This window comes from Abramis brama, assembly GCF_963993115.1.
Source record: "Abramis brama genome assembly, chromosome: 15".
Taxonomy (NCBI): Eukaryota; Metazoa; Chordata; class Actinopteri; order Cypriniformes; family Leuciscidae; genus Abramis; species Abramis brama.
Window position 1 is genome coordinate 11,923,539 of NC_139977.1, and position 24,575 is coordinate 11,948,113.

At 38.1% G+C, this 24,575-nt stretch overlaps 1 protein-coding gene across 4 annotated transcripts in view; it reads left to right on the forward strand.

The window, feature by feature from the left end:
• The first annotated feature begins 557 nt into the window (after window positions 1–557).
• The window catches only part of dacha (dachshund a), a 165,572-nt gene continuing 141,554 nt past the window's right edge, over window positions 558–24,575 (forward strand). For 2 of the 4 annotated variants that reach the window (XM_084136545.1, XM_084136544.1), the window contains exon 1: window positions 558–1,258. In XM_084136545.1, coding sequence (XP_083992671.1) covers window positions 765–1,258 — 494 coding nt within the window. In that variant the 5' untranslated portion in view covers window positions 558–764. The remainder of the gene's footprint in view (window positions 1,259–24,575) is intronic. The other 2 variants (XM_084136547.1, XM_084136546.1) reach the window with 1 other exon arrangement.

A 24,575-nucleotide genomic window follows, 5' to 3' on the forward strand; every position in this document is an offset into this window, starting at 1 on the left:
AGTTGATAGCAATAATGTTTTGGACCTTAAAGTCAGTTTGATCACAAATAAGAAGCATAATAAATCATGAATCTTTCATGTTGTCTTGATGATATTCTCATGCTTGTTATTGCGCTGTAATTTTAAAACTGAAATGGAGACTGTCTGTATGGCAGGACAGACTGTGAACAGCTCAGCTGTCATATTTAATATTTGTTAATATTACAGTTGGATGTATTAGTCGAAGAAGTCTTATAAAGGTGTAAGTACATTGTTGCTATTCAGGCATAATGCCATAATATGGTAACTTTCAATAACTTCTACAAAGTCATCATTAAGAAGCATTTTATAAAATTGAACGGATTCACTTACGGCGTTTTACCAAAATGATCATTAAAAGCTAAAGACTCCGATGAAATATATATATCTACCGTCTGTCTAACAGCAATCTAAAAAGTTGTATTCGCTTTTGATAGTGAGAACTCAAGTCCCCGCCCATAACTGGCAGATGGCCAATAATATTTGAAGGCGTGTGCTATCGCGTTCCTTATTGGCTGAGAGAGCTGTCACTTCGGCCTGTAGTGGGCTGGCTAATTGAATCGCTGAGTGCGATACACTTCTATCCATCTCACTCGCGAGGAAGGTAGTTGCACATTACCGACTATCAGCAGTGGCTACCGGAGACGCATGAGAAACACCGAGTGAAAGCCGCGAAACAGTGCGAGGAGCCAGCAAAGGTGTGCTTGACTCAAAAAGTACGGAAAGGAGGAAACTTCGCATAAACTATGGCCGTATCAGCAACTCCTCCGGTGCTTTCACCGACCTCCACTCCCGGGGGCGCGAGCAGCCTGTTCCGTCCCGACTCTCTGTACTCCAGCCCGGCCGAGTCCCCGCGACTGACCAGCAGCATGATCAACTCTTTCATCACCGGCACCGGTGGCGGCGGCGGCGGCACGAACGGGAACGGGCCCGGCGGAGTCCATAATAACGAGTGTAAGATGGTGGAGGTGCACGGGGTGAAAGTAGCCTCGTTCACCGTGGACGGTCAGGAGCTCATCTGTCTCCCGCAGGTGTTCGACCTGTTCCTGAAGCACCTCGTCGGCGGACTGCACACCGTCTACACCAAGCTGAAGCGGCTGGATATATGCCCGGTGGTGTGCACGGTGGAGCAGGTGCGGATCCTGCGCGGACTCGGGGCCATTCAGCCGGGCGTGAACCGGTGCAAACTCATCACCCGAAAAGACTTCGAGGCGCTTTATAACGACTGCACCAATGCCAGGCAAGACTTACATCACATACACTTCAGATTTACACCGAGCTGTGGAATCTGATGCTCTTTTCAAGTTCATTCAGAGCTTGCGGAGTTGGCAAAGTTGGTAACACTTCATGATAACTTTCATTATAAAAAAAAATTGCACATTGCACAAAAATATAAATTAGAGTATGACGTTTTTATTTGAATGCACGTGATCTAAATTAGTTACCTTTTAATAAAGCCTAGGCTAAATATTTTCATATTTTAATTAAAGTTATTATAAAGTGCTACTTGTGTAGCCTACTTTTCAAAACTAATTAAAAATCCCAAATCAAACTTTTGTCTAAAATAGGTTCCAGTCAGTTTATTTTCTGCCAAACCACCTGCAGTTTTGTTCGTTTCAAAGCAAATAACTGTCATGAGGAAAATACAGAAGTAATTATAAATCATAAAATGAACAGCTTTCTCCAGAATCAAGCAAAGAATCTTTCTCCAAAATCTTTTTGATTCATTTTCCTCGCTTATCCGGTTTTTACGAGACTCGCTTAAACATGTTTATTACAGCGCAAACATGGGCTATTTATTATCTAAAAACGATTCAAATAAACTAAAAATATGAACTTTCAACGATATAGGCCTATAAAAATGAATAGCAAATTTTAATAGTAGGTTATTTCATCTGCCTTTTAATACATTTTATTTGGTTGGAGGCAAATTTTAATAAATCATTGCACTAATTGAACTGGCAAGGATATAAGTTAGGCAAATATTAATAAAACAACAACAACAACAAAAAACTGTCTTCATAATATTTATAAGTTACCTTTTCCTGGGATCCTGGGCGGATTTAGTCTTCATTGGGACATTTTGTTAAATTACTACATTTACTCCTTAAACTACACTGAGTATTTAGAAACTTTTGAGCTTCTGATATTTGACGTTTTGTCTTTTATTCTTCCTTATACAACGACAGCTCTTTGGACTAGGGGTCATACTTCGGTTGCATTTCACTTTCTTCTGTTATTTGCTCCACAGAGTCAGGCTCACATAAATAGACGTCAGTATCATTTCATGCGCTTTTGACCCATGTCATATCCAGGGCCAGATTGGAATTCTTGTTTGATATCTGTTTGATTCTGGATGATGATGTCCCACGTCTTATTTGGGATAAGATGCTATTGTTGCATAAATCAATGAAGCACCTCTCCTGGATCTGTGGCTCTATTTGGTGTGGAGATGTTATTCTTAGCTTGTTATCATGACAGATGCATTAGTGTTCTCAGGCTCCTCTAGCAATATCAGCTTGTGTGTGTGTGTGTGTGAGAGTGTGTGGTGGGACTCAAGGGAGCAGTACACCTATAAAGACCTTTATCATCCACTCTCAGAAAAAATGGTGCAAAAGCTGTAACTGGGACGATATCCTTTAAAAAGGTTCTAAATATGTACCATTTGGGTACTAATATGTACACTTGTGGTACCAATATGTAACTTTGAGGTACTAATATACACTCTTCAGGCACAAAGGGGTACCTTTTGAGAGGGTGACAGCTTTTGGACTTTTTTTTATTTAGAAAAAAAGTCTCTAATTATATGATGAAAACTACACAATCTTCACTTTTTATGGAATGACAGTCACAATGTAGTGTGTGTGTATATATATGTGTATATATATATATATATATAGAAATACACTATATAAGAATAATTCTGTTATATTTAATATTGAGTCTAAAAGTTCAAAAACCTAGTACTGCTTATCTGCAATGTCAGTAACTATATGTATTCTGTTCCATGAAGTACTTTGCATCAGGTCTAGTATTTTCTATTTCCATTTCTTACTTTCTTACAGGTAAAAGGTCAGGTATTGAAAATTGGTTGGAGGGAGTAGGTTCAGGAACGTGGTCTTAAATTGCACTTTTGCACAGTGAATGTGTGCGTGGAGATGCACATGTGTGTTTAAGAGAGAGAGAGAGAGAGAGAGAGAGGGGGAGAGGGCGCATATATCCAGATGGTCATTCTGGGCAAGGTTCGGTAATTAACCTTTTAACATCCCCAGCACAACCTCCAGAAGAATCCCCCGTCACTTTATTGGGCTTTGCGCAGTTCTGAATCAATCTGCCGTGCACATCTAATTAGAAACGAGAGCGAGGAGAAAGTGAGCGGGGGAGAGACCGTTTTACAACATTATTTTGTTTAATTTTGAGTCCAGGCAAAATGGACAATAAGAGAATGAGGTGCGGAGCGCTGCGCTTTTCACTCTTCTTGTCAGATTGCAGCATACGGTCGGATAATGAAATTGCCCGAGCAATGGGCCCCCCTGAAATTGAATTTGCTCCTCGGCATCGTTGCTTTACAGTTCACCTTCGCAAGCATCGCTTTTATAGTCAGATTTAAACATCATCCACCGTCCCGCTACCAGATGGCTGAAACTAATGTGCGTGCTGGCCCCTCGCCTCCTCTCTCTCCCTCTCCCTCTCTCTCTCTCCTCCTTCAGCACAGGCTCATTGGGAGAAGGGCTAAGCTGGGACAAATGGGTGTCTTTTGCATCAGTTTGTATGGGACAGCCACGGCGAAACAAGCGAGGATGATCGCCAGCCCGGCTGTGTCTCAACCTATAGTGAGCTGCCTATTTAGGGGGTGTTTAAATAGGGCACATTTTTAGTATTCAAATCAGCCAGACAGAGCGCAACGGAACTAAACGGGTCACACAAACACTTATAGAACAAGATGCGACGCAGTGGCCAAAGGCATTCGTCTCATGCATGTGTATGTTGACCAACAAAACTGATAGGAATGGGAATCTCAAGGAATTTTTGCAATACTGATTCTGTTTCCTCTTAATGATTCCTTTACAGTTCCATTATTGCTGGATTCATTTACTGTTACATTGTAAAAAATTATTGTTGGTTTAATTAAAAAAAGTAAGTTATCTGGTTGCCTTAAAATTGAGTTCATTGAAATAAAAAATTTGAGTTACAATGGAGATATATAGAAACTCAAAATATTATGTTATCTGAACCACATTATTTAAGTTGATTTGACAAAAGATGTGTGATAACAAATCATGAAAATATTTTTTTAAAGTGTAAAGAATACATATTTGGATGAAATAAATGCAACTCTTAATGCATTTACTGCCTTCAGCAGTCAAACAATGAGATCATATCACAGTTCAACAGAACAGATAAATCAGATTAATTATTGCAAAAGGTGTTTACACAGACGTCTTAAACATGACATAATAAAAATTGGTCCTAGATTTTTTGAATAGCTACATCACATTTTAAGTATTAACAAGCAAAAAGGAATCCTATACCATTGATTTTTTTTTTTTAAATAGATTGTCTCATAGATTGTCTATCTTTAAGTGACTTAATTTTGAGTTGGACATCATGAATTAACTTCTTTCTGCTGGGACTGATTCGTAAGTGTTTTTGATTCACTTAAAAGTAGTTACAAGTAGTTAAAAGTCATACACTGCTGGTGCTGCTGTGTGTTTTGATGCACTAAAAAGAACCGACTCATAGAGTCATTCGTTCAGGCTCTAAGTTTTTGATTCACTAAAAAGAACCGGCTCATCAGAATCAATTGCTCAGGAATCGGACTAGACTTTTAAAATGCCCATAATGCGTGTTTCGTCTACATTTTAAGGGAAGAGAAAGTTATATAAATCATAAAAAAATGGAGCCGGTGTTGAAAAAGAGTCGGTGCTTGGGCTCCGGAACGCAAGAACGCGTCCTGTATGCACGCGCAGCAAGTTGTCCCGTTCCAAGTCAGCAGCTCAATATGCTGTCTAGGTAAGGAGCTCACTAGATTTTCAGATAGGACTTATAAATATGCAACGGGATCTGTAAAACTTGACTGAAACACAGAAAGTGTCCAAATCAGCAAACGCACGCGGCACTTACGGCCCGCTTTTATGATTTCTCAGCTCGCAATTGATCTCCAGGTTTTAATGCATTCATTATTTATTAAAACGAAATTTGCAAGCTAAACATAACACTAAACTAGTTTGCACTTGGGGACTGCACTTAGGAAATTGAATGGGAATTACATTAGAGATGAACATCTGTGCTTGCTCTCCAAAGGTGGATTAGATTAGTTTAACTGTTTTTTCCCCCTCTCCACCAAGTGCAAGTGCAAAAATAAAAAATAGTGCAGAAAGCTCTTGTCCACTAATATTTTTTTTTGCACCGCTGACCAGAGAGTTTCTTCACGCGAATAACATCATAAAAAGGAGAGAAACATCCCACGTGCATTCATGCCAATCGCACTTTAGCAGGAATTGTCAAGTTAAATCATAAAACGCATTACTTGTTCGAAAGCCTGTCATATTTTTTTTTTTCGTCTCTTGAAGCGATTTGCTTTTTTTAGTCATTAATTTAAAATGTGTCTAATTCCCATCTTTGCCCCAGGCGCGAGCTACCATCACACTGCGCGTCAAAGTGCTGCTTTTCAAAGATTCCCTAAAATGCACAATTTGACACCTTTAAGAAGCATGTTCTGTAAATGAATTTGAATTAGTATGTTGTTGAATCTTTTGATCGATTTTGTCTAATTTTGAATCGCGGTTTAAGTTTGAACACTCAATAAATTTGGGAACTTTAAAACAAAGACACCGACAGACACGTACTGCTGCTAATACACAATTACCTTCGCATCCCCTGTCAGGAGTGCGCGCTCCAGTGCGTGACCGCGAGCCTCCAGTTTCGTGGCGCGCGCGGACGTGTGCGCGCCCGGTCCATATGGACGGCAGCTCAGCGCCTGTGGCTTCGCCCGAGGCTGCGACGCTCAGCTCGGCCTGGGCACACGAGACACCCCGCTGTCTCATCAAATCTCCTCAGATTGTCGCTTTTCCTTCGGCACACCTTAATGTCAGCCATTAATTATACATCCACCTTTTTGGGGGTTGTTGTTTTTGCAGATTCACTCTTTCCTTTACCCTTTCAGCACAGTAAATTATGAATTAAGACCACTTGAAACGTCAAGAGGGGCTTCAGTGTTTTTATGACGGTAGCCTATGTGAACGGCTGTCATATCTCATATTCAGTTTTAAAACAGGCTGTCATGATTTGAAACCTGTTTTTATTAATTTTTAAATGAAACAAACTAACATAACATCAACAAACAAAGATACAAACAAGCAGATAGCGCTGTATATAACAATTTATGCACATATTAGTGCTGTCAAAAAAAGTATCACAGGTTTCAGAAAAATATTAAAACATTAAACCGTTTCCATCATTGATAATAACTAAGTATCAAACCAGCATATTAGAATGATTTCTGAAGGATCGTGTGACACTGAAAACTGGAGTAATGATGCTGAAAATGCAGCTTTGCATCAAATAAATAAATAATATTTGAATGTATATTAAAATAGTAAACCATTTTTTAAAATTGCAATAATATCTCACAATATTAGTTTTTTTTCTGTATTTTTGATCAAATAAATGCAGGCTTGATGAGCATAAAAAAATTACGTTTTTCCAAACTTTTGACCGGATATATGAATGTATGTGTATATATGAATGTGTGTGTATATGGATATATGAATGTGTGTGTATATGGATGTATATGGATATATGAATGTATATGTATATGTGAATGTGTGTGTATATGTATATATGAATGTGTGTGTATATGTGTATATATATTTGGGCCACCATGTAAGATGTGTGGATAGATCTAGTTTTATTTATAGGTAGTTGAACATATTTTGTAAAGACAAGCTGGCAGCTGGTCTTCCAGACTGACTATTCTGTCCGTCTATGTCTTACTGCGAACATGCTTGAGACGTGAGAGTGCTTAACTGCTGACGGGCTCTTATAAAACAACTTGTGGCCATGTGAGTTCTCATTAATGTTGGCGGGTGCCTGTTCCAAGCCGCAGCGCTTTAATAACTAGTCCCATGCGTAACCAATGAATTAGAGGCAAAGCAAAGACACATGTGGTCAATTAGTGATGGAAAGGCGCTACTAGAATCTTTTTGAGCGCGGAAATCACGAAAACAAATTAAGAAGCCTGCTACGTATGTGAATCTGCACAAACTACACATTCACATCCGCGTTCATTAAACGATGTTTGAGGAGCGTTTAGAAGCCGCGATTACGAAGTTAGCTCCTGATACGCAGTCTCGATAGGGATGAGGAATAGCAGGTGTTCACTGATGTGCAGCGACGTGGGAGAGAGATAGAAGAGGTTAAAACAGACAGATGGATATGGCCTGTCAAGGATCTCACAAGAGGAAAAATGACACTTTCCGCTCGCCGTCCGCAGAGTTACGGCAGGAGGAGAGAAAGAGAATAGTGTCATTTTGACTTTGGGAAAGTCTCCTCCTGAGCTTAATGACACATCTGCAGCCAGGCTATATTTATTACAGTCATGTAGAATAAAATTGATTGTCTCCTAAAATTAATTTTTGCTTTGCCTCTAGCAGTGCTTTAATGGAGGACACTAGGCCCCGCGCAAGAGTATTGTTTAATCACATTAGTATCACAGCCCTCAGGACAGCGGAGATAATTGTACAAACGAACATCGAAATATGTATCTCTAACTCTTATGATTGAATTATGCAAATGACTTATCTCCTGCCCTTCCAAGCACTAATCATCTAATTAGGACTGATGTTTTAAATGCTTGTTTTTTCGGATGGGGATCCGGGGAGAAGCAGGAAGCAGAAAATTGAATGTGACACTGAAATCGGCAAAGTAGTTTGTACCGGAAGAGCTGGTGTTTTCTCCCCCTCCCCCCTCCTCCTCCGCCCCGCCATTGTCTGTCGTGGCGGCGAGAAGGCGATTAGAGCCGTTTTAGGAAGTATTTTAAACATAAGCCCCATCTAATCCATTTTCAGGAGTTCATCATTTTTTCTGCCACTTTAATAGTTTGGTTTAACGCTAAGCGCTAGCTCGCGTGGAGGGGCCGGAGGGGACTAAAGCTGGTTAAAGAAGCGCTAACTAGCATCCCAATTATGCCGATTAATATTTCATGACATGTTCTGCTGCACTTCCCCATTCCTGCAAGCTAGCAGCTGTTGATCCGTTCGCAGAAAGCGGTTTGCGTGCCGGAACGAAGAGGTTATGGTAATGACGGGCGAGCTCAAGTGAGTCTTGGAATACCGTTTCGATGGACTTGAAAGGAGATGGAGATGACAAAGTCGTGCTTTTCTCTGCTTAGAAGAGTGTGTACAGTTGTCTCCCACATCTGGAGGCCATAATTTGCAGCATTAACCCCCTTCTATCTAGCTTGGGGCCTTGGGCAGATGGGTTCACCTGCCCTGTTAGTTACCTCAAGGGTGTCCTGCTTGGAAATGAACTGCTCAGTCTTGAAGTGACCATAGATTTGAAATGAAATGAATAGCATTAGCAGCCCATGGATCTAGTGCTGTGTTTTATGTGCTTATATGCAAACTTTAACATTTGGTTTAGTGTGAATTGAACATTAATGTTGTTGAATTCTGGTGATTTAAACGGGTTCTAACTTTCTTACATAGTTTTATTTTGTGAGAATGATAGTGAAGCATCAAACAAATCTGCTCCAGTTTTACACCGTACGCCACCGTTCTCCTACAAAAGTGTCTTTATGAATTCGTAGTTGTATTTAACTATAACCTAAGTAACTATATTGTTGAAAATATTTTTTAATTGTTTTTAATTAAATGAAACATATTAAATATTTAATTTTTTATAGCATAATATAGCATATTTAATATATATATATATATATATATATATATATATATATATATGTATATGTATATGTATATGTATATTTATTTATTTGTTTATTTATTGTGGACAAATATGCACAAGAGGCCAAGCAATTGAATTTTGTGGAATATAAATTAAATATAATGATAATGCATATAATTATGTAATTAATATAATTATTACACTTTGAATAATACATTAAAATGTGATTTTTAAAATGTATAAAATAATAATTATATTTATGTGTTATTTATTTGTTTATTTATTTATTGTGGTAAAATAACATACAAGAGGCCAGGCTTTTGTATTTTGTGGAAATTTCATGGAATATAAATTTAATATAATTATTTAAATAATGTACTTATTAAATATTTAATACATCAATGTTATTTTAAAAATGTATAAAATAATAATTTGATTGATTGATTTATTGATTGACTGATTGTGCACACACAAGTAGCCATGAATATAATTATTAAGGTATACATTGTAAACACTAAATGGTGATTTCTGTCAATCACCAGTGATTTCACTGCATTAAAAGGCTTTGACAGGCTGCGAAGGCATACTAATGTCAAGTTGCAGTCAAACGTAGAAACATCTGTTTGCTCTGGATTATTAAAAGAAGAAATAAAGATGAAAGCAAGGTGGAATGTGAGGAGAGAAAGGGTCAGGGAGGGTGCGGGTGAGTGTTTGTGTGTATGTGAGTCTCTTTCTGTGTCTGGGTTAAATCAAGAAAAGCCCAGGGTATGTGGTGACATCATGGCCGGTTTGGTGCTCTCGTCGGATCTGTAAGGGATTCATTCTGTCTCTATCTGCCCTGGAGCGGCCCAGCTCCAATTACCCCCCCCCCCACACACACACACCCCCTTCTGCGTACCGCCATCCGGAAGTCTGCAGAATAAGCCTATAAAACTTTTAAAATCCACCCAGGAGCGATGCTCTCTTCACATCATGCACGTGGAAATGTAGATCATGTTACAGAAAAACACAATTATTTTAGACAAATGCAGAGGATATGGGTACCTTATGATGGAAGATAGTTGCCAAATGTTTTATAAGTATCATGTGACCTCCACCTGTAACATGCCACATGACTTCTGTCATTCCCTGCACTGTCCTTTAACAGGATTTTCCTATACACATAATATATATGTGTGTGTGAGATTTAAATATTGACTTATTTTAGATGACTATTATACGTTATTAGTTCGAACATGTCTGGAACGTATGCATATCAATTACTCCATTATCAGGAAAAAACTGTACATGGTTATGTTATATATATATATATTAAAGCAAATTTACAGCAAAAATAACTTGATGTATATAAGCACAATATGAAATCCCAGGTGAAAAAGACGTACTGTTAAATGTATTAAAAATGCATTAAAGTATATTTGTATTGTACTAAAAACATACTCAAGTAAATTTTTTATATATTTAATAGTACGTCTTTTTCACCTGGGATTACTCATTAACGTAATGAATGATTTCAGTCATACCACCAGGTCTGCATGGCTGTTTTGAGTTCAACTCATCCAATCAGAATTGAGATATATGAAAAATATATTTAATAATCACATTTTAACTTAAAGTAAAACAGATGAGCAACCCACACCTCGTCCAAGACGACAGCAAATATTCAGTCTGCTTCAGTTTGCATCGCACTTCATCCGTCTCTTAGTTTGAAAGAGATTCAAACAGCCCTGAATGCGAATCTTGGGCGTGCTCAATAACAGTTGCGTTTATGTGTTTTCCATTCTCATGTTTTTTCCTCCCGTGCCCTCATAAGTATGAAGATGGTTTCCGTTAATAGCGGCCCTGGGCCTGATTGGAAACACGTTAAGCATGTGTACAGACTGTAAATTGGAACCACACTATGAAGCAGGTTGTGTGCTTGTTTATTCACCATTATGATGTCCGTGTCTTAAACGTTCCCCACAGAGACGTCCAATCAGAAAGCTGGATAAAGACCACACCCTAATAATAACAACTTTTACAACCCTGTAGATTAGTAAATACAACATATGTCGCAACCTTTGTACAATCGGAGCACATATATTTTATGTCATAAGTAGCTTGCAGCAACTCAGATGGTTCTTCTCCCACAAAGCAATGCGTGTGTGTGTGTTTGTATGCATGTATGGATGGGTGGGTTGATGTTGTGCATCTGTGTATGTCTGAAACAGTGTAAATATTGTGTCTGTCAGTAGCAATGGGTGTCATTTGTGTGTGTGAGTATGTGTAGATTGGGGTGGGGGGGTGTTCCTCTGATGAAAACAATCAGGCCCTGTGTGGTTTCATTACAGGGTAATGTCTCGCCAGATTGTTACGGATAGTTAAAATGAAATGAAGTGAATTAGGGAAACAAGGGGGAGAGCATGCACAGCTTTATTGCTTTCTTTTGAAGACACACTGACAATGATCTGCCTTCAGTTTAGTGCATGTATCAGATAACATATCAAAAACTGGCTCTGAGTCTGTGTGTGTGTGTGTGTGTGTGTGTGTGTGTAAAGGTAAAGCTTGTGGCTCGTCTTGTGCTGCATTCTTGTCAAGTGAAGGATACATTGTCTTTCACTTTCCTGTCTCCATCTGGACACAGGTGTGTGTGTGTTAAACTAATTTTCATATCAGTTATTTCTGACTTTTGACCCATATTTGACACACATCATCATATATTAAGGAGTTTTCAAATATTTTGATGACCAGGACCCCCTTCCTAATATATAAAGGCAGTACAAAAGTAGTCATTCTAAATTATATATTATAAACGCATGTTGTTTGCAAAATTAAATAATCTGCTGCTGTTATTTTGTTACCGTACTGAATTATCTGACAAAATAATGGCTAAATGAAACGGTAATATTCTAAAATTCAAATTTGCTTTTAGAACTTGCTTTGACAATCCTAAAAATAAATTTTGTAAAATATTTTTATTTTTTATTTTCACATAAAAAAAGAAAAAAAAGAATTATACCCCCACTTGTGCACCCTTGCCGCTTCCTGAGGGTCACCGGACCCCATTTTAAAAACTCCTATTTTAATTAATTCATATTATAATAAATGGAAGTCAGCAAATATAAGTTATGTTAAAATATGATTTATTATATAATTAAGTGTGAAACTTATATTAATACTTTAATGTACAGTCTCATGCAATTTTAATAATCGATTCATCTGTCAATTATTTTATTTGCGTAATCGCTTTAAAAATTTGGCTGTTAAAAAAAGGAACAAATGTGTGCTATTATTCATTAAATATGACTAGAGCAAATTTCGGTGTAAATAAAACCATTGTGACATAAATTGTCGCATTTAATCTAATGGGACAAAATAAATATGAAACGATTAATGCCGATTTACAGTACATACAAATTTATTCTGCTTGTTTTTGATGAACAATGTCGAATGTGTGCAGAAAAATGAAATGAAACTTGTAATGACATTTGCTTTGAAGATTATCATCAATTTTATCTCAACTTAATTTGATCAAGTAGAGTTAAAATAGTGTCAATGTTTTGATTTTGAGCTTGCGATCAGATTAACTGTAATTGAGCAGAATCTAATGGTAGTTTACTGCTTTTTTTCTCTTTCTTATCTTTTTCACTGTGCTGTAATTCAACAGTACACACACTCTTCCTGGCTTTTCCCATGGTGCCTCAGTGTGAGATTGCAGTGTGAGGGATGGCAGGCACACCTGACCCGTCTGTTCCACAGGGGCTTATGGGTAATGGATGGGTCAGAGCTTTTTTTTTGATGTTTTATTGAAAGATCACCACGGCTGTCCTGGCTTTCGCCTGACTATAAATCAGGGTCCTCTGTGGCCGGCTGGACTGTCCAGAGTGTGGTTTATGTCAGCCGAGGCAGGAAGGGCCTCCGATCCCATCACTCCACCTCACCTATATCACACACACACACACACACACACACACACACACACACACACACACACACACACACACACACACACACACCTCACCGGTGGGACCCCTAAACAATGTGTCTGTCAGACATACAGTACATACAGGTATCAGTCGCTTTGATGCTTGCATGATATATGTAATATTATATCAAGGTAGCATGTTTACAGTATTTTTGATACTGTATGTATGTTTAGGATACTGTCAGTGTTCTTAAGATATTTACTGTATCAACCTGCAACCGCCAATCATTGAGCTCAATAGAAATCGCTAATGAAAATGGTGGACAAGAATGTTTTTTGATTAGTCGGTTATGTTGAACCTGATTTTGAACACACTTTATAGCATACACTTTTTTTTTTGTAGTTTTTTTTTAATCCAACAAAAGTTGTCGCACTCAATGAAGATTACTTAAAGAACAACTAAACTTTTGCTTTTTTAATCTGGAACATTGATTAATTAAAGTAATCGGCAATTAATATTAATCGATCAATTACATTCATGTAAATTCAGGATTATAAAACTTGTACCAGTTTCAAATGGTAATATTCTGTTTCTAATAGTAAAGAATAGAAATTTTTTCTGAAATGTTTTTTTAATATGAAAGGAATGAATGATCAGAGTTTTTAGTTGTAGCACTTGTTAAAAGACATATTGGAGCAGATGTAGAAAAATACATGCTTTTCATTCATTTAACACAATTATGCTTTTTAACCATATTAATCGAACAAGTAAATAGGAGACTAAGTGATTATTAAAGTAGTAGTAAATTGCAGTACTAGATCCATAATGTTTTAAGGATAACACTGGACCAAATGTAAAATAACATGCTTTTTACTAATTGCTTTTAAACTTTTTGTACTTGTCTAATTGATTAATCAAACAAAAAACAGCTTATCAAAACAGTTGCTAGTTGCAGCCCTTTATCAAAGTTATGTTTAAGAACAAAGTCTATAAATGATACAGCATTGATATAACTGGCTCTTGTACTTGTCAGAGCTTTTTTTCTTTTCTTGATCAACTGTCGTTTGTTTTGCTGATGCTGCACAAACGGTGTGGTTTTCTCACCACTCTCCCTTAATATCGCTGTTAATGAGTAAGTTGATGTAGTTGAACGTTTAGTTAATAAATATGTCAGACTTTTACCTCTCTCTCTCCCTCCCTCCTTCCACTCCTTGTCTCTCTCTTGCAGTTTCCCAGGCTCGGCGAGAAATCGCAATTAGTTTTAGATTTACGCTACGATGACAGACAGTGGTATATAAATAGAGGTTAAACACACAATTTACATATTAATTTCATGATTCATTTAATCAATGATTTATGTGGATATAGATTGCTTTTAATCCGCCTCTCAGCGGCAACGTTTGCTCTCTCGCTCCCGCTCTTCTCCGCTCTTCGCCAAGCATGACAGAATAGAGTGCCGAGCTCTTTCTTTTCCTCCCTCTATCTCTCTCTCCCTCTGTCTCTCTTTCCTCTGAGCTGTTCAGTGGCTCGGAGAGGAATGCGAACGGAGGGGCTCCAAACGGCGCTCCTAATTGGTTTAATTTTTCAGTGCGTGCACCGAACCTGACACTCGTTTACTGCGCGCCGCTGTATCTCCTTTCTCTCTCTCTCTCTCTCTCTCTCTCTCTCTCTCTCTCTCTCTCTCTCTCTTTCACCATCTCTCTCTCTCTCTGATCTCGCTCTCAGCTCTCTCTCTCTCTCTCTCTCTCTGATCTCGCTCTCAGCTCTCTCTCTCTCTCTCTCTCTCTCTCTCTCTCCATTAATAAAAGGGTAATAATCGCTCCGGTTAAAGGGATGGTAATGAGAGCAGTGGTTATGGTGATTGGTGGCGGCGGTTGTGTATTCATAACAGATCTCTCATACTGAGGCAAGAAGGCTGTAATTGAGCCATGATTGAGACACATACGCTCCCCTCTGCTGCGGGACCAGTGGGAACGCCGGAGAACTGAACGAAAATGCCTCTAAAGGCGCCAAGCAAGGCTAAAGTTTCAGACAATGCTACTTGCATACAGTACGTGTAGTACGTAAGTTTCCTAGTAGGATGGTGTAGTGGTTTGGGATAAACCCCTGTGAGCTTTTTTAACATTAGTTATGTTTCCATCCACCTGTTTTTATGTGAATTTTGGCATAGTATAGCACAATGCTGGATAGAAACACCAAGATGGGCATAACTTCAAAAAATGTGGATAAATTTTTTTTTTCTCTCGATAAAAGGACATGCAAAGGATGTGATTGGATAACTGGACTAACCAACGCACCAATTTAATTGCGCAGCATCTCAAATGTTTGTTTGGTCATTCCGAAATGCCTGAGCCAAAGTCTGTCATCAAAATGATTTGGTATAGTTTACTTTCCAGAACTGTCTCACACAATTACGTTCCCAAACACCAAGCATCCACCTCCAAACGTAAAACGTTAAAGTTATTCATGATGTATGAATGAACGGCCACAGTGGCTTCCCCGATTGCAGCAACATTTTTATTACAAATACTTTGCGCCAATTTCCCAGGAAGTGACGATTTTGTGCTCTTGAACACATGGGATGTTTTAATCTTTATTCGCAGATGTTTTATGTGATAATCGAATTTTAAGCATTAGCTGTTTCCATCCAAAGTTGCGAATATAAATTTTATATTTTTGCCATTTGACCTGGACAAAAAAAGTTGCTGTTTGGATTCAAATGCTTGAGTCTATGATCGAATCTTTATTGCAGTGATTATTATGTTTCTAACATGGTTTGGCAACAGTTCTTCTAACCCTAATTGATGGAGAGTGTTGGTTTTCATTTTTTAAACAAGCATGTAGGAAGACACATCATGGCCATATTCCAGGATGACAATGTCAAGATTCATCAGGCTCAATGGTAGACTTTACAGAGTGCTTGACTCTTGCATTGTCAATACAAGATCTTGACCAACAAACATCACACCAATTATTTCCATCAAGATGTGCATCATTTTTTGGTCAAGATCCTGTTTTGACAATGCAAGAGTCCAGCACTCTGTAAAGTCTCCTCCAGCACATCCCAAACACTTTCAATGAATTTAAGGTCTGGATTCATGTGTGAAAATGATCCTTCATGCTCCTCCCAACCATTCTTTCACAATATGAGCCTGATGAATCTTGACATTGTCATCCTGGAATATGGCCATGATGTGTCTATTAGGGTTAGAAGAACTGTTCCCAAACATATAACATGACAGAACATAATAATCACTGCAATAATGATCCAATCATAGACTCTTAAGCATTTGCCTATTTAAATCCAAACAGTGACTTTGGCCGGGTAGTGTGTGAGAAATGTTGTGAGGCATATTCAAATTTATGTCGCCTGAATGAGCACCAGTTCAATTGACATTTTGCCTCTGGCTCTGTGATCATTGGTGACTGACAGATCGCCCACACCAATTTATTGTCTGATATTTGGTAATTTTCTAAATCTAGCCAAACCCAATATCAATTTTTTTTGTTTCTTTAGACACAATCTTGTAGTGTTCATTTCAATACAGCAATTTTGTGTATATCTTATTTGCTGGATTTAATAGTATGCAAGGGAGGGCTTGTATATCATACTTTATCGCACTAAAGTCACTATAGGTGTCAGTGTACAGTTCAATCCCTCTGCAGAATCCAGTCCTCTTTAGTCATCAATCCATTTCCATTGGCTGAAAGAAGTTGTTTTAGGTGTTATAATCTGAGCCTGATTGGAAATCTCAACCATAACATTTAATCATATATGTTGTCTTACCCAATATATGACATGATACAACCAAAACAACAAATGATCTAGTTAAAAGTTTAACTTTAATTTTTGCCTGTTAGCATACTAAACAATTAGCCTGTTAAGCTATAACATTTGGTCATGCATTCTGTTGTTGTCTACTGTAAAAAAAAGTTTTTAACTTTAATGGTAAAAGACTATAAATATGCAACGATAATACCTTTTAATTGGGAACTTTTAAGTTCCTTTACTATAAACTGTATGGTGAAAAACTGTAATATATTTAATGGGACATTTAATCTAATTTTACAGTAAAATACTGTAAAAGTATTAGTTTTTGGAAGTGAAAAAGATAAAATCATGTCATAATTCACAGTGACAAAACGTAAATTGATGTTCCCAACTCACATTTGATAGTTTTTCATTTAAATAATTCTTTATTCTTATTATTTTGTTGTTATTATCAGTTATCCTTATTATTGGTTATGTACATTAACTTATGTTGTTAACTTAATGTTTATTGCATTATTTTGGTGTTTTGTGTGTTACCATGATGGTATGTGTTTTGTAATTGTGTTTGATACTGTGCATAATTAGTATTTATCTCAGCTTTTGGAAAAGCTGCTACTATATCTTTGATTCTACCTAATCTTCGTTCTATCTAATAACAGGAGCTTTTTTAACCAGTTAGCGATATGCTAAACTAGCAGGATAAGATGTTAGCTTGCTAACAGAAGGCTAACTGAAATCATAAAGGCATCGTCTTTGGTAATATGTGATGATAATTTAAAAGAGTCAGGCACTAGGGTACCAATAAAAGTTGTCTCAGCCAATGGAATCACTTTGGGTTCTGAATTGAATTGTGTAGTCGACCATTAGCATACTTATACCTTTTTCAGTTCAAATCTATATCTGTATATCTGTTTTGATGGCCTGTATATTCTTTAGACATACTTTAAGCATTTTGAAGTCATCATACTAGACTGAGTGTATGAATTTGGTGTTACAATAACACACCCACTTTGTATTCAAGACGTTTTAACATCTGTCCCCTGCATACTGTTCACACTTTATTCTCTTATCATATGCTACATTTGGATGAAAAATATGTGCAGTACATCCAAATGACAATCACTAGGGGGAAAAAAACATGTTACTTAAGTGTTTTATCAGAGGATTCAGACAAACAGACCCTTTTTCCTAAGTCGTAAATGAAGATTAAAGCTCATGTTGGCGGAGAAGAGACAAATTGGGATGATTTATTGGAGCTGACATGGACGTGTCACTAAGGGGGGAGACCGGAATAAGAGAGAACGTGAACGAGTGGGGGAGGAAAGGTAGAATACGGAATGGCACGAGATAGCTGTTCATCTCGAGGAAGGTAAATAATGGTCTTTAATTATTTGCTGGCGGAGCTGTTGAAAGCTCGGGCTGATACTGTCATTGGGACGACGCAGCTGGTGTGACTTGTGGTTAGGAATGTTAAAGGTGATAATGGTGTGTGTGTGTAAAAGAGAGAGAGCATCGAGGGAATGTATCTCTATATGCGTATGTGCGTGAATGATGGCTTTGCATGTAATAAAAACACACTGGAATCAAGCGGCAGGTAATAGGGCTGTGTTAACCTCCATCCATTTAAGAAGAGCCCCAGGTCCATTGATTGGACGCCCATCAGCCACATATAAATCCATCAGTTCAATCAATAAATGACTCATGATTGAATTGCATCATCATTAGTGTTTATGACACACAATCTCTCCTCATTTACCCTGAACAAAAACGCTGGAAATGGACGTATTCAACTGTGACATCATGGGATCGGCCAAAATCTATTGTATGCATTTTGCTTGCTTTAACTTGATTTTTGAAGTATGCCATCATCTGGGGCCAGTTGCATAGACATAGCCATTATGGTAATACTGTCTTAAGAACTTGTATGACCAACTAGCAGTTAGTTAGGGGTAATCAGACTTACTTTTTGGTATTAAATTAAACCACATGTTTATGTAACTGACATAATAAAGTTATGAACGGTATAAAAGAAAGGAACTTGTAAAACTTTTCTTATCAGTTTATGCAACTGGCTCCTGTTTGATTAAATAGCACAGCCAGTATTTTATTTTATTTTATTTTATTTTATTTTATTTTATTTTATTTTATTTTATTTTATTTTATTTTATTTTATTTTATTTTATTTTATTTTATTTTATTGTTTTATATCTTTTTCAATTTAATTTAATTTAATTTAATTTAATTTAATTTAATTTAATTTAATTTAATTTAATTTAATTTAATTTAATTTAATTTAATTTAATTTAATTAATTTAATTTAATTTTATTTATTTTACAAAACGCATCACTTCGCTTCAGAAGGCCTTTATTAACCGCCTGATGGATGGATGCACTTTTTTGGGCTTCAATAACTCCGTTCACTCCCATTATAACTTTTTAATATAACTCTGATTGTGTTTGGCTGAAAGAAGGAACACATATACACCTAGGACGGCTTGAGGGTGAGTAAATTATGGGATCATTAAATTTTTTGGGTGACCTAACCATTTAACCTTTGCAAAGCCAGTATCAGCAAATTCATTGCGCAATACTTTCCATACATTGCGTAAAACTTGCTGCTGTCACTATGCAGCCTTATCAATGTGAAATGTGTTTCTTCATCTAAGAATTAGTAACACAGTAGCAAGAAAAACACTGTTTTGAGTCAGAAGTACTGTAGCTGATTATTGAGAACACTCTGGAAGACGTTTCTGTCACATTTAGGTTGACTTCCCGAAAACTGCTCTGTTTGTGACTTGATGACATTAGCAGTGTTGTGCAAGTTACTTCCAAACTGTAATACATTATACATTACTTGTTACTGTTATTTAAAAGTAATTCTTTACCTTACAATATTACTGTCTCAGAATTGTAATGCGTTACATTACTCCTGTATTACTTTTGAGTTACTTTCACCAAAATAACTACAGAAGTAGAACTTAACATTCTAAAATGACTAGGGCTGTAAAGATATGTGATATGAAACCGCGACACTCAGATCCACGAACCTGTGTCACGGTGCGCGGTGTGAGAAGGCAGAAATCCCCCTTCCAATTCCCAGAGTTATCCTTCCCGTCCAGATCCAAAGCTACCACATCTTTAAATTACTATTAGTATTATTTGAAATTAACATTATAAAATACGGACCTACACCACAAAACTAGTTGAGAATAAATTCTTTAAAATTGAGCAATTCCAGCGTGGACCTGACATTTGCTGTAAAAACGTGAAATATAAATTCTCAGAAAATGCATTTAATACCAATATATTGAAATGACTGTTTATATATCCATAGGCTACTCCTTTAATAAAGGAGACCAGATATTAGAAAAATATCAATCTACACACATGCATTTTATATTTAATATGAGGGAAATAGACATGTATGCACAAAAAAATCTTTAACTTTTAGGTAGCAAAATATTTTTTAGTAATTCTATGAATTACGCTAAGCAAACCAAAATTAATACTACCCACCGGATGAAGAAGGGTTGGCTCTCCACAGAACATAATATATTAATTTTATTTTATTTTATTTTTCGCATTTATGAGGAAAAAACAATGGTCGTGTCAGTTCTCAGTTACGGACGTGAGCGCTCTGAAAGCGGCACTAAAAGACTGCTTTAAAGCTTTCACAGAGACCTCAAACAGAAAGCACGAAGCCTTTCTTTAAAGTGAATTTCGTTTTGTATTAATTGTATCTTAATTTTAATCAATGTTTCATCAACCATTTGCTTGGATAATGATTTAATAAATAAGAAGTAAATATAGTAGACGAGATAATCAGGGCACGGAGGCGCCCGCGCGTGAATTGAAGCGCGTCTCATAAATGAACCGAAACTCAGAGTCTACTTGCCTCACAGTCAGACATGTCTACTTTTAAACAGAGCAATTCAAAACGAAAGAAAACATACTGCTCTCTGGTTAGAAAGAAAACACAGAACAAACAGAGTAATGCGCATATGTCCATCCCGCGAATGTACAGTCTTCTTCTACCATATTCTCATTATTAGCCGCTTTTCCACTGGCCAGCGCGATCACAGAGACCGAAATCATGCCTCGCGGCACTCCTGCTAAACCTGTCCTACACACGCTTTTACTGGACTATGTCACACAATACAAAGGTACACCAGCAAGAGGGAGATGAATGAAATAAATCGCCATACAAATATATCAGAAGCTGTCATTTAGTCGTTATTTACAAACTTGGACACCACACGCGGCTATTGACTGACCACGAACATGTAATAACTTAGGCATTTTTCATTCGTTAATGTCTCGCGGTCTGGCTGTTTTTTCCCCCGTTTTTTTTTTTTTTTTTTTTGAACAATAAAATTTTGGGCTAAAAGTGTGTTGTAACGCAAGCGTTACTGAACATGTACCGAGTAAAATATTACTGAAAATTGATTAGTAATGCCTTACACTACTGCGTTACAACAAAAAGTAATAAGTTACTGTAATACATTACTTTTGTAACGCGTTACTCCCAACACTGGACATGAGTGAGAACTTCTGGATCAACCAATGGCAGGAGTTTGGGATGGGAATCGGATCATGGGACTATAGGGGGCAGGGCAGAAGGCGTGATTGGAGTGTTTAAAAAAACAGTTTGATAACAAACATGCGCTTGTGATGTGTGATGCACATTTTACCTTCATCATGATGAAACAACATCATCAGCATATTTGGATATTGTTTGTGGATTACTATATATGAGTACTTACAGTTTGCATGCTGTGAGTGTATGTTTTGTAAACTGACCACTCTGCAGAAAGAAGTACCCTCAACACCAGTGATTTTCCAGACTGGCACCAGGCATGCTGGCATGGGCGCAGACTGCGAATCAGAAGAGAGCTGTTTGCAGACCCTCACCTGCCGTAAAACCCAGCCCAAAAACCCAACCCACCTTTTACGAGCCCCGCGCAGCTCATAACGCACACCGGCTACACACTGGAAAGCATGAGCGTGTGTGCGCAAGTGCGTGCTTTTTTGGCAAATGTGCATCCTGGGATGCTCGCACGACCGTGCTAATATCTCTCGTAACCATTTCAGCTCATTAATTTTCCCCTCAAAGTTTCCTTCAGTCGCCCCTGCACAGGGTGTACGCTGCCTCTTTGATATTCAGAGTGCGTCGAGCCGTTTGGATGAGGAGAGCTCTCTGAATAGACATAGCGCAGAGTTGAATATCTCTAAAAGAGGACTGATGCGTTTGGTACAGCGAAACATATGAAGTGGAGTTATCTGGTGTTAACTTTATCTTATCTGGTGTACAATCGTTTATCTCAGTGTCCTAGTCAGCAATGTGGGAGACACTAGACTACGCAAGCTTGCTGCATAAACTCTTTCACTGCATCACAAACTTTCAGAGATGCATCAAGTGATCTGCATTTTTTATTTTTTAGCAAGCCAGACTTCCAGAGAGGTATTAATTAACATGAATTGGTCTGAAATGTCTTAGGCATACCAGCATTTTTCAGGATGTGTCCAACACCAAGAAATGCATTAACTAATGTGAATGCACAAACACATATTTTTCAGCATGTCACATATACTCATGAGAGTCTTACACATTCTCAGCACGTCACAGTCAGCCAGAGATGGGTCAACTAATGTGGAATCTGCCTGATAATCATGGCTTACAGATACACTCAAATCTTGAAGTGTCGGAAACACTCAGAGATGCACCAATGTACATGAATCAGTCTAAAATCTTATATGCACACGCACTTTGTCATCACGTCACAAACACCCAGATATGCATCAGGTAACAGGAATCGCTCTGAATTGTCTCACGAACCACAAAACCTTTTTCAGCATTTCACTAAAACCCATGGTAATCAAGTCATTCGAATCATCTGAAATTTTTCACACATACAAATAAATTTTTTATACTGCATTTTGCACACTTAGCGATGATTAAAAGTAATGTGAATGGTCTGAAATCTCTTGCATGCATCTCTTCACACACATTTTTTTTTACTGCATTGCAAACATCCAGTGATGCTTAAAGTAACGAGAAACGGTCTGAAATGTCTTCCACTTACGCAATTATCAGAATGTCACAAACACGCACTCATGCATCACCTACCATGAATCGGTCTGAAATATCTTGCTCATGACACAAGTTTTTTCCATACATTGAGATATGCATCAAGTAATGTGACTCATCTAATATCTTTTGCACGCATACACATTACACACACGTTTTACTGCACGTCAGGGACATCCAGTTATGCGTAAAGCCATGTGAATTGGTTTGAAATGTCTTAAACTAACATGCTTTTCAGCATCTCACAAACAAACACAGATGCATCATATAAGGTGAATCAGTTTGAAATGTCTTGCACATACTCATGTTTTTCACAAACAGTTTGAGATGCATCAAGCAACATATGAATCAATCTTCATAGCTAATGCATATAAATGCATGTACGTTGTGTTGAACTCGCACCTTCTTGACCAACTCCAGCGCGCACATACTCAGCAATTGAAGGACACCAGAGTCATAAACATATACATACGCGGCATCACGCGCTGGCACATCCCTATGTACGGTATTGCATGGGAATGAAAGCGTGTGTATTTGAGCAGAAGCGCATGGTAAAATGGGCCGGTGAAGAAGCGGGTCAGGGTTAGTGTATACGCAAGGTCACGTTTAAAACACACGGGTTGGAAGGGCCCATAAATCAGCCTGCGCATACGGCTGCCCTCCGCACTGCCTGATTTAACACCTGCGCCCAGACCTTCCTTGTCAGGCCCGGCATTCTTTATTACCCGCCTCTGCTCACTATAGCAGCAGCGCAGATAGAGTTCACCTTTGAAAGAGCTGCAGTAACTCTCTCTCTCTCTCTCTCTCTTGCTGGTGTGCTATCTATCTCCTTTCTCTTTTCCTCTCTGCCCTATGGTCACAGTTCAGGGAGTGGTCAGATATGTGAAGGTAGAAGGGGAGACGGTCACGTTCAGGAAATTGACCATTTAATGCTTCCTTTTTGTAAAACCGGAAACAGAATGCGACTGTGCCCGGCGCATGCAATACATGTGTGGTCTTGAACTGTTATTTAAAAGTTACTGTTTAGTATCTTGTCTTTTTTTTTTTCTTTGCAATATTGAGAAGAAAAGTTTACATTTACATTTCATCATTTAGCAGATGCTTTTATCCAAAGCGACTTACAAATGAGGAATACAACAAGCGATTCATCGTAAAAAGGCAATAAACATCAGAAGTGCAGGTAATCAAGTTTCAGACATTGTTTAGAATAGTACACGCTAGAACAGGGAGAGATTAAGGAATCGTGAACGTATAGGGGATTTTTTTTGTCGGGATGCAGTGAAGTGCTGACGGAAGAGATGGGGATTCAGTGTTTCTTTTATTGTCAGGGATTCGGCGTTCTGAATAGGGTAGGGAAGATATTCCACCATCCAAGAACTGTGAAGGAAAATGTTCTGGAAAGGGATTTTGTGCCTCTCAGTGAAGATACCACGAGGCGTCGCTTACTTACTGACCTCAGGCTTGTGAAGGGGATGTAGACTCATAAGAGCGGGGGGAGGAAGCACTGGGCAGGGCTCGTGGCTGTTCTATATGCAAGCACCAATGTCTTGAACTTCATGTGAGCTTTAACTGGTAGCCAGTGCAGAGAGAGAAACTGAGGTGTGACTTGGGCTCATTGAAACCCAGTTGTGCTGCTGCGTTCTGGATCATTTGTAGAGGTGGAAGTCCAGGCAATAGTCCAGCATAGATATGACAAGGGCCTGGACGAGAAGTTTGAAAAGGCCTAGTCTCGCCAGACCTTTAGACTGACAAGGTCTGGACACCATGGCAGCTTTCATTGACCAAGGACTGGCTAGAGGCCGTCTGACTGACATTTAAAGCAGCCGATCATAGTTTGTTTTGTTTCTCGTCATGTTTAGGGGCGTGAAAATGTCCCTACCATAAC